Source organism: Ixodes scapularis, unplaced genomic scaffold (genome assembly GCF_016920785.2).
Source record: "Ixodes scapularis isolate PalLabHiFi unplaced genomic scaffold, ASM1692078v2 PGA_scaffold6__148_contigs__length_123643588, whole genome shotgun sequence".
NCBI lineage: Eukaryota > Metazoa > Arthropoda > Arachnida > Ixodida > Ixodidae > Ixodes > Ixodes scapularis.
Window position 1 is genome coordinate 120,268,272 of NW_024609881.1, and position 11,788 is coordinate 120,280,059.

At 47.1% G+C, this 11,788-nt stretch overlaps 1 protein-coding gene across 1 annotated transcript in view; it reads left to right on the plus strand.

Annotated features, from left to right (window-relative positions):
- Window positions 1-11,788, plus strand: part of LOC8040304 (serine/threonine-protein kinase SMG1) — an 85,311-nt gene that overhangs the window by 26,318 nt on the left and 47,205 nt on the right. The window contains 6 exon segments of the mRNA XM_042286109.1: window positions 1,601-1,700; window positions 4,063-4,164; window positions 7,021-7,800; window positions 9,375-9,474; window positions 10,741-10,869; window positions 11,545-11,569. Of these exon segments, the coding sequence (XP_042142043.1) occupies window positions 1,601-1,700; window positions 4,063-4,164; window positions 7,021-7,800; window positions 9,375-9,474; window positions 10,741-10,869; window positions 11,545-11,569 (1,236 nt within the window).

Sequence of the window (11,788 nt, forward strand, 5' to 3'; positions counted from 1 at the left end):
CAATTCAAATTGAAGCGCCGATGTAAAACACACTTGCCGCACTCGCAGAAATCGGCTACTGCACCACTGCACGATCACACAAAGAAAATCAAAGTTACCACACCGGCGAAACCAACCGAGTTATCGTCGTCGTTCTTTTGGAACCGTAAATTCTGATTCCGAATCAGAACGACAACTCGGTTGGTTTCGCCGACGTGGTAACGTTGTTTTTTTTTCTGTGATTGTGCAGTGGTGCAGTAGCCGATTTCTGCGAGTGCGGCAAGTGTGTTTTACATCGGCGCTTCAATTTGAAACGAGGGACTTTACTCGTGAAAAGAATCAGGCTTGGCGCGGAAGAAATGGAACGGAAAAATAGTGTGCCTAGATTTGAAAGGGTTTCCAACAGCTCGATAGCCGCGTTTGAAGTACGAACTGCGAGAAGGTGCCGAAAAGACGAAAGCGTCGGTTGGGTTCGGGCAGGTAGGGCAGGCGTCGTCGCTCTTCTGTTTTTTCGCCTTCTTTCCACACGACAACACAACACATGCGCATTCAGGATCAATCTGCGATGGAGCTGTCTCTGTAGTTTCAGTTTCGGTTGCTCCCTCTTTTAAATCAAGGCTCCCTAAAACAGAATAGATAAACGGAAAAATGGATGCGTAGCGCCAGTTGGACGGTGACATATGCCACCTAACCTTGTTTTTTTTCTTACTTTAGATTATATTGTTTAAGCCAGTTTACCTCGTTGCTGTTTACTGAGATTTAACACCTGTCTATTTATTTATGTGAAATCAAATCCCAGGTGCCATTTTTTTTTCCTTAAAATGGAGACCAACTTTCGCAAACTGCCCCTTTTCTAAGATATACAAATATTTTTTAAAAAAGTTGCGGCGTTAGGTTGTGTTTTTAAAGTAAAAAAAAGGCACGTGTGGCTGTAACTTTTTTTTTTTTTTTGTGACGTTTAGGGTAGATAGAATATGTTTGCACCATAAAATTGGATCTTTAGTACCCAACGTTCAACAGCAACTGCTTTTTTTTTTTTTTTTTTTTCTCACCGGAACTTTTTTACATTTTGGCTTTTGTTTTGTACAAGATGTATAATCTGCACCAGGCGCATACTCTGCACATATAATAATCACATTCGCAGCACACTTTGAAAAATTCCTTCAAATAAAATCACTATTCGTTATTCGATTCGATATTCCGGTTTTTTTTCTTGATTCGATTCGGTATTCGATTCGAAAGCTACTATTCGGTATTCGCACACCCCTATTTAATACCTTATCTCGCACCTTCCTCGTGGCTTCCTTTGTCTGCCTAACACCTTTCAATAGCAACTGGTCCCGGGCGGCATCGCGCTTCATTTCTGGGAGCGTAAAGATTAGTTAAATAGTCGTCCGCAAGTTAGCGACCAGTTTTCTCGTGTATTAACGCTCGAAATGTGGGGATTGCTTTTCAGTTTATAGTGGGGAGTAATCGTAACTAAATTGTACCTTTGCATGAAACAAATTAGCTGCATGCAATCTGCGAAGGGCTGCGGGACGATTAATTTCGGCTGTGCTCTTCGGACGGTGCGACTCGGAGTCAACTGCTCACTGCCGAAGCGATTGGTTGGTGTTTTCAGGTCACCGGTGCGACGTTGACATGGCGTCCAAGTCCTGCGACATCCTGCGGGCGGTGGTGGATACCGTTGGCACCTGCCTCCCACGGAGCATGCTCCAGAGGTACTCGCTTTTAGCAGATCATCGGCCTTATTACGAATGGATATAAATTTGGTTCTAAAAGTAAGGCTAAGCAGAGAATAGCTGATGCAACTGTGAATGGGAACCTCCCGACTACCAATGTTTTGTTTAACCTTATGACAGCCGAGTGTTTTTGTTTTTTTCTAAAAGGTGTTTTCCAGTGGTAGAGTTTTTTTTTTTCCAAAGGAATAAATAGTATAGTAGAATCCTGTTAGTTCAAACTCTCGGATAATCCAATTTAATATGCAGGTCCCGTCCTTTGTGTTTCTAGGAAAGAATCTCCCGGTAATTCAAACTTTGCGTGGTTCAAACAAAGTTTTGGTCCGCCTCAGGTTCAAATTAACGAGATTCCACTGTATAAAGAAGAGGTCAATGCGCAGCTTTTTTTTTATTTTTCTGGTGGGAACAGGCACATTGCTTGGAAGCTGTTCAGGTTTAGAAGCATCAGGTAAAAATATTGAAGGCGAGAAGTAGTCACCTTTCTTCCATTTGGTTTCAGTTTGGTGCATCCACATCCGTGACGTTTTAGCAGTTTCGGATTCTTGACCGGAGGTAGTTTACGGAGCTTCTCTGTCGGTACAGTGCAGCCCGCTTATAACGATAATGAGAGAACTCAAAAATTCAGTCGTCATAACCGATTATTGTTGTATCTTGACTAGAAATCGATCATTTCAAGTCTAGAATCTCTAGAAACTGATTGTTGTATGCAATACGTACATCGTTATATGTGGTATCGTAATCAGTGGATTGCACTGTTGTACCGCCAGGACAGCCGACACGCGAAGCGACCACATCGTGCATACCACTCGCGCAGAGCGTCTAACTTCAAAACTATTAGTAGCCTCAACAAAGTGAAACATCATGCAAATATATTGTTTATAGTTCTCCAAAGGCATAACAAATAGCAACACCTCTCGTGGTGCATTTGTTTTCACGTTTAGGCGGGCACTTTCAAGTGTGTGGCTGCTGCCATCCATGCAGGTCAATGACCATCAAAAAGTTAAGGAACCTCCGGCTGGCCTTGTCTGCCTTTGTTGCTTGCTTGGTGGATTGGTCTGAAGTGGCCAAGGTGGTCCATGGCTAGAAAAACATTAAAGCAGAATGCTTTTATAGCTTGTCGGCTTATTAGAAAAGGCACCTTCATCGCCCTTTCCAATAAAAACATTTTCGGTCAATTAATCTAAGTATAGAGTGCCACAAAACATTGTTAGAAAAACTTGATAACACGAGCAAACAACAGGTGGGTACCTCTATGGGTTAAGTTGTCGTGTGAACTTGCGGTATTACATGCATACCTCGGCAAACCTCACTCATGAGGGCCCAACACTTGTCCTCATCGTCACAGGTGAGGTGAGGGTGCGTGAGTTTCTGAACCACGAAAATTCATGAGTGTGAGGTGAATAAGGATTGTGAGGGGTGTGAGAGGCCGTTAGGGCTGTGAGGACCATGAGTGTGTGAGGGGTATGAGTGCACGAGAGGTGTGAGGGCAGTGAGTGCGTAAGGGGATGAGGACCATGAGGGCGGTGAAAGTGCAAGGGGCATGAGGGCCTTAAGGGGTGTGAGGACGGTGAGTAGGCGAGGGATATGGGTGCGTCGGGGGTGTGAGGCTATTGAGTGCGTGGGGGGCGTGAGTGTGTGAGGACCGTGAGAGTGTGAGGGGTGTAAGTGCCCTGAGGGCAGTGGGGGGCTGAGGGTGAGTATAGCTGTAAGGGTGAGTGAGGGGCTAAGGTGAGTGTGGCTGTGAGGGCAACCCAAAATGCCGACCTGATTACGGTACATGACATCAGTGTTAAGAAATCCGCTCTCAACATTGCATGCTTCACACATTTAGCTACATGTTTCAGGAAAAGTTATGTTTCTATCTCCCCTAGATATTGAGATATCTTTCCTGAAAATTTTCAGCAAGTCCAAAAATTGTGTTTTGTGAAAACAGTGATTAGAGTTACTTCAATGTGCATTAAGCCTGCATAGACATTATAAATTGATTTATAGCTACAATATTCATCCACAAAATTAAAAACCTGGTAGATTAAAAAAAGCAACAGCTGTAGAGGTAAACATTGCCGTTTTCCAAAGAATGAAATTTTTTTAATTTTTTTGCCTCCAAAGATTTATGTCTGTCATGGTGTCATGTGACACAGAGATGTCAAGTGACGCCTTAGGACACAGTCGTGAGGTTTGTGCCACATGACCATGTCGTGCTGACCACTGTCTGCTACATTAGCGGGAAAATAACATGTATTAACTATTACAGCCCCTTAGTCCAGATTCTCCGTTATCTAGATTTTGTGCAATGGATAATGGGATTTTTCATCATGTTGTTTCGCTGCATTTCTTTTTCCAGGTGCTACGACCTGTCGGTTATGAAGGCCGGCAGCGTCTGCCAGGCAGAGAGGTCAAAGTTCATTGCTCTCATGGCCCTTCTGCCCATCGACCTCATTGTGAGGTGAGTGGTTGCTACGCAGTTAGCTTACATCGATGCCAGATGTAACAATGGATTCTGTCCCCGCCATGGAAGTTTGATACAAAAATTGAGAGCCCTTCCGCCCCGTGAAGGAGAAAGTCCAGCGAAGCTGGTGCTCTGGTGGGATCTGCTATGTCGGGGTTTAGCTATATTGGAGATTCACTATGTTATGTTTTGGCATTGTAGTGATATGCGTCGCGCTTGCGTTTGGCTTGTCTTGCTTGATTATCGTCGGTGGCAATGGCTCGACGGCGTCGGTTGAATTGACGCTGTTGCTCGCGTCTGCGCTTGGCGTGGGCAAGGTCTTCGTTGGGAGAGCCTGGTTGGCACCCAAAGTTTTTGTTGGGCTGGGAGCAATGGCACCGGGGGTTTCACATTGGCGGCGTGCCCATTCTCGCTTCTGGGCGCACCGACGCTCCTCGTACTCCCGCCGCTCCTCTTCGGAAGATACAACACGGGTGCGACCCGTGTTAAGTCTGAAGTTCAACTGATAAGGACAGTGGCGTGATCTCTACGTCACAGACAAAGGACACACACAATTGGTAGGTAGAGACAAGGACGTTTTATCTTAGCGCAGCTACGCCAGTCACGGTGCTGGCTGTAGTGAGCCACACAGGTAGCCACTGAAGAGTGCGGCATTGTGCAATATCAGGGGGGAGAGATGCCGCACGTGGCGAGGAGTATACACAACTTGAGAAAGGCGGCGGCAGTGGAGAGGAGTATAAAGCGGGACATACATCGTTGCATTTGAAAATTGTTCGTGTACGCTCGGTCTGTCGTCGGAGACGATCCGCCAGAACCTAGCCATAGACAGCTTTGCTGTAAAAGACAACGCTCCAGTACTAGCTGTGGCGGCTGCGGTTGTGGCAGTCGTGATATGATGGTAGCTACTTGCGACTATACTCAGAGCCGCGGGCCGCGGCGCTGACCGTGACTTCCGCGGCCGTGCAATGGGTTGTTCGAGGCTTGCTAAAATGTGATTGGAGCTAGTACCGTATTTACTCGCACAATGAACACACTCGCGTAATGAACGCACCCCCCAAGTCTGCTCTCAAAAGTTCAACTTTTTTCACTCACGTATTAAACGCACCCCCAACTCGAATGTCAAAATTTTGACCCCCCACACGCGCGGAATTAACGCACTTTACTATCCTGGTGCAGCGAGGTCGCGAATGAATGGGCAGCGAGCGTGGGCGAACAAAATGCCTTGCAAGAGGCGTTAAAATAAAAAAGATCCAACGGAAGCAAGAAAAAAAAAACATGGAGAGGAGATTTTTTTTTCACAGCGCAGTCTGGGGGGGCTTTGGGGTCGCGCGCTGCCCGCAAGGAGATAAGAAAGATAAGCGGAGAAACCCTCGCCTAAGCGACGCCTAAGCAAACAAAACAACTTGCAAAAGGCGGCAAAAAAAAAAAAAAAAAAAAAAACAGCACCAAGCTAAGAGAAAAAAAAATAAAGGAGCTTTTTTTCTCTTTTTTTTTTTTTGCACAACCCAGTTTGGTTATAGGGTCGCGCGCCACACGCAGAGAGAAGTTGTGTCGATTTTTCAGCATAAAAGGTCCGTTCATTATGCCAGTAAATACGGACGCAAGAATTTTACGAATTTTACTTTGCGTAATAAATGCCCCCCCCCCCAACTTTGCATCGCTTTTACGGAAAAAAAAAAGTGTGTTCATTCTGCAAGTAAATAGGTAACTGGGATGTACGGGTGTATTTTTCCGTGAGAACCCATTTCCGCAGTCGTGTTATCCAATCCGAAGTGAAAATATGATTGTATTAGCTGTATCAAAACACATTATTTCTATGGGGCATTGGCCAGGAATGAAAGACAAAACGCATTATGCTGAAACCCGTATTATGCAGATTCGTATTCACGAGATTCTACTGTAGTCCCGTCCACAGACTTGCATTGTCTTAGGACCGAGTTCTTGCTGTCTTTTACAACGAGAAAACACGCCGTTGTGAGAGATAACAAAGGAAATATATGGTAACTGCAAGTGTTAACGTCTTCCAAATAGATGACCCTGGTGTGTACTCTCGTTGCAAGAGGTTTAAAGGCACAAGGTCGTAGGCAGTCGCCAGTGCGTGAACCAGCCCTAAATTTCGGCTGAAAGTGCTAAAGTGAAACCCGTTTAGAAGTAACCCACGTAAAGCGAATTATTGTCAATATCAAACTCGCGGAAAATTTAGGGATAAATAAAAATGCATATAAAAAGTACTTTTTATAACCAACAACATATTGGCCTATATTGAACAATATATTGGCTATATCAAACTTTCCCCCCCGGGAAGGCTTCCAAAAATGCGCAAACAGTCGTCTTCTAGCCTGCCTCTTCCCTCGCAAAAAAATTGGAAAAGAAAGAAAATTCCAAAAGCTCAAGTTGTGAACAAAATTGAACGAGGAGAAGTGATTCAGAAGGGGAGAAAGCTAAAGATACCCTCTGCACACACGCACAGAAAAACAAACAAAAAAACTTTTGATCTCGGAACGGTTGCCCACAAAGAGAAGCGATTAAAAAAAAAAGATAAGGTAAAAAAAAAAAAAAAACTGCACGCACGCCAGAAACAAAAAAATCTTTCTGACGCGTTGTTACAAGGCGGAAGCAAAGAGACGAGAAAGAAAGAGAAGCTCTCGCCTTGCAACGGACTCCTTGTGGAAGTTCGTTGTAAATGGTTTTTGCTATATGGAATTACTCGCTATATCGAAATGATCGTAGTGTCTCCTGCGTTTCGTTATAAACGGGTTTTACTGTACTTGTTGAAAAATCCTCGTCAAGTTTCATTGCAAGTTCATTTCATTTGACAAAGTTTCTAACTTTGGCGATATCTTTTCCGTCCAGCAACCTTTCCGTCGCCAACCTCCCCGACCAGGCATCTCAACGCAGCGCCGTCCTCTCCGCCCCGGCCACCTCCCTGACCGCCCAGGGCTTCCGGAGCGTCATGTCCGCCCTGCTCCTGCCAACGCACCCGGACAGCGCCGCCGTCCACCCGCGCCTCGAGCGCCTGGCCCCCGCCCGGCTCGCCGCGTCCGGCCGCCACGTGGGCCTCCTCTGGTTCTGGGCGCTGTGGGAGGCGGCGCAGACGTGCGTCGCGCTGAAGCTCCGCACGCCGCTTGGCAAGCCGCAGGAGACCTTCACGTCCGTCGAGGCCGCTCTGAAGGGGCTCCTTAGCGACCCACTGGAAGACGCAGCGTCACTGAAGCGTGCCCAGCTGCTGATCGACTTCCTCGAGCACCTCGACAAAGCCATGTACAACGCGTACGAGGGGACGGCGGCTACGCTTTCGCCGCCGCCGAAGGCGGTGCGCACATTCTTTCGCACGAACCGCGCCACGTGCCTGGAGTGGCTGACGCGGGTGCGGCCGAAAGCGGTGAAAGTGGCGCTGAGGGCCGGGCGGTTTGCGGAGGCGCTGCGGCACGCCTGGGCGCTGGGCACGCCGACTTCAACTTGGTCTTCGTCATCGGCCGCAGTCGGATTTGAGTCGGTGCTGCTTGACGTGGCCAAGTGCCTGGTGGCGCTGAGGTGTCCCGAGGCGCTGACCGGGCTGTATGCGTACAGCAAGAGCGCCCTGGGGCAGAGGATTCCCTGGCTGAAGGCAGCTGCGGCGCACGCCGGCGGGAGGTGAGGCAGCCATATTTCCCGCCCTCTCTTTTTTAATGCAAAATCATTAACTATCCCACGGAGCAAAGCCGGCGGTGTCTGTAACCGCAAAAAGGTACAAATGAAATGCCCATTCTCTTATTGGCTGATTAAAACAGCTCCTAGATGGACATTGGCGGCCGTTTCACGAGAGCGCGCGCTCGGCCGCCGCCAACATTAATAAAACACTCAGTTGGGAAACTCTCCTTGAAATCTGGACCGCTCGCGTCCACAGAGACCAAACTAAATACGATGAAAGCGCCACCCTTTAGCGACGAGTTGATTTGCATGAAACATGAAAGTTGATTTATATGGCTACTGCGAATTGGCACTGCGAGATGGCGCCACTGGCCCTTGCGCCACTCGACCTGGACCAATGCGTGCAGCCCTACAGTTCCCGGAACGGCCACTTTCTGGAGGAATGGCGGCATTCCGATCACCTTTAGTTCGGGTCTCGAGTACGGATCGGAGCCACTTTTGCTAATCAGGCTCTATAGCAGTTTCCCAACTGAGTTGTTCTAGTAACGTTGGTCGCCACTCTTGTGTCGGGCGTTGCCAGAAGGGGCTGGGGGTCTGCTGCCGCCTCTGCTCCTCCTGGCGTTGAGGAACGTGGCAGCACCTGGGGCATCTATATCATCGGCCGCAGCAACCTTGGCAGTAGCGAAACGTGGCCCTCCACGCCGGTGCACCGCAGACAAACTAAGGAAGAGCGACATTCATGCTTCCATATTCACAACTCGTACGAAGTGCTTAGGTGTCCTCAGAATTCACCGTATTTTCCGGGCTATAGTCCGCGGACTATACATGTTTAAAAGTTGAAATTTCTGGCTGTGCGGACTATCTACGCGTGCGGACTATACAGGAATTATGTTTTTCAAGATTGTTTATTATGACGAGACGAATTTTGTGCCCGAAAGTGTATGTTAATGATGATTTATGCGCATTATAGGCTTTATTGTGAACTGCGTTGCTGTCTGTTCCTTCCTCGTGGCACAAGGCACGCGACAGTCTGAACGATCGCTCACCCGATGGCGCTGCGTGTCCGCGAGGCAGTGGCTCCACCGTTCCACGCGCAAGGTCAGCGCGTTGTACGCCGCAGAATAAAGACGGGAGCGGAAGGGCGGCGTGCATGCGTTCGCATTCACAACTCATAAGAAATGCCTAGGTGTACCTCCGAGCCTTTTTTTTTTTTGTAGACTTATTCCACGAACACTACAGCTGACCTACGTCTTGCAGCCCGTTAGTAAAGAACTCTGAAAACATTGCTGGATGCCCAAGTCGTAGCCTGAGACATATCTCAGTGTTCCAACAACACTTGTCATATTTCTCCCGGGAATAGTTTCTTCGGTCACGGCTGCTGCTCGTGTCGGTTCTGGATGTTTATTTTGCTAGACAAGAAAAAAAATAAAAAGAGTATAGGGAATTTGGAGGTGCACTTTGCTCGCTCGGTCCTGTCACATTTCGTCCAGCTCTTTCCGCGCGTACCGACGAGCTCTCGGGTTTTGCAATGCGGTTTCTGAAAGACCTGGCATTGAACTTGCACTTTCGTGTTCCAGGCTCGAGTCGGCGGCCGAAGAGTACGCCGAGCTGGTGTTTGAAGACGACACTACAACAATCAAGACACCCAAGGACCTCAAGTACTTTGTGTTCAATCAGGTGGGTTCCTAAACTTAGAAACAGTCCTTAAGTGGAACGGTCCTTTTTTTTTTAGTGTGCCTCTGCGCATGCATACACACATTCTCCCGTGCTTGCTTCCCGCTGTCGGCATTTTTCGACCAACAATGTCAGCCCTTATCTTCGCACATATTTCATCATTTCTGACTATGCTATTTTGCATGTGGGTAGTAAGGGGCATAAAAAGCGATAAAAACTGATACAATGGCTCTATGCCAATGTGTTCCGAAGAGCGGAGGTATTTTGGGCTGCCCTTGTGGGCTCGAAAAGGGTCCATTAAAGCACATTCTTCTATTCTGTCGGGCCTAAGTAAAATTCGGGCATCCATTTCTTTTTCCGTGCGACGGAGCTGCCGCTTACGCTAAACGGATCTGACCCAATTTAGATATATTTATGAAATCTAGTTTCGCACGTTACCGCGCTGTGATTTAACGCGGAAGTATGACTGGGTTTGTGTTGCGAAAATATTGTAAGAAAACGATTTGCCTCGATAAGGTTGTAAGCAACATGACTCAGCATTTGTCTACTAAAAGCTATAATAATGTTTGTGTGGGTGATTGGGGCATTTGATGTGAGGAAGAAAAAAAAAAAAAATAGCAGAGTCGGAACGAATTTGTTTTTGTTCGTCTTTGTAAAATCGGAATGTTCCAATAATGCTCAGTATTTTTTCACATTTAAATGAAAACAAGAAGCTTAACTCTATCATGTATCATAGAAACGTTGTGGGTTATATAATTTTTTACTGAGGCAAGTTTCTCTTCACTGCCTAGCTGCAGAAATTGGTGTATATTAGCATGCGAAAGCGATTCCCGAGACTTGCGTAAATGGGTTTAGATTCACTTAATCACTCTGTATATGTTGCTTAGTCCCTTGAGATATGCCCCTTGGCAACAGCTCTTTTTACACTTGTTGTGAGACGTGATGTCACAAACTATTTGCATTGCAAGACATTGTGTTACAAATAGAAAAGTGTGTCAGTTGTCACAAGCCGTGTCACAAAGCCCATTAGGCTTTCACCCGCGCAGTTCATCTTGTGAGATATGTTGTCGCCAACTATTTGCGTCGTGAGCCATAGCGTCGCAAGACACATCGTAAATAGAAAGCTACGTGTAGGTGCACATTGCGTCACAAGGTCCACAACCTGTTACGAGATGTGGTTTCCCCATCTCAGGAGTTGCGTCACAAGATTTTCAATTCACGAGACGTTTCCTACGTGCCGCAAAACCGACAAATCTTCCGCCTTCGCAGCTGCTGGACTGCCACGCAAGGCTGTCCGACTGGAGCGGTGCCCTCAACTGGATGGAGGACGTCGTCCCCATGAACGGCTGCGGCCCCATTGGCACGAGGGCGCTCGACGCCGCCCGACACGTTCGGTGAGTCGCATCTGCGCCGTCCCGTGGAAGCCGTTGCTGCCATAGTGGCGAGACTACTTCATCTCGGAGGGTTCTTGAAATGTTTTAAAGCTGTAGCTTTACGCAAGACACTTGGCGGGGATTTCGGTGTCGGCATTTGTTGTCTGTCGTCGCAGCGGGGACGGAAAAACCCTTCTCCCCCCTCATGGCACGAGGAGAGAGAAGTCGGGTGTTTTCATTGCTCACGCCGCATTAAGAGGGAAGAGCAAAGTTTAGCGCAAAAGCGGGCCGATCACGATACCACTGTCACCACGTTGGAACCCACCCAAAATCACTGAGCTTGTTTCTCTCTATTCAACTATCATCACACTGCCAGTGTCACATCGGTGAAAATTAGTTTATCTTCGTCATCTCTCTATTTCTCTACGGTATAAAATTTCACATTTATGTTCATGTCCTTAAAATTTCTTTCATGATCAAATCTTGCGCGATTAAGCGATAATTCTCCCCTTCTATATCTCGTCCCGTGCCTATTGTTGGCATAAAGTTAGAGTCCCAAGCTCATTAGCAACAGCATGTCGTGCATTCTTGCTTCTTGCACAGCACAAGAACGAACCACCTCCACGGTTTGATTGCTGCCGTCAATGACCCTAATCTGTTCTGAAGTGCTATATCACAAACCATTTTAATGCGAAAGCAGCAACTATCCCATGAAGCGATTCAACGTCATCAGCTTTTTTTTTTCAATGATCCATGACCTGTTTGAGTGATTTGTTGTTATATGTTATTAATATTGTTCATTTGTTGCTGTTGCTTCAGGCCCCAAAGGTATGTTCGATAAACGAATAAGCAAAACTTATGCTGGCTCGATCGTGGTGACAAAAACCAGGAAGCACAGATTATGGCCCCTGTGTGTTGTTTCTGCTAAACTTTTTCAATGTTTT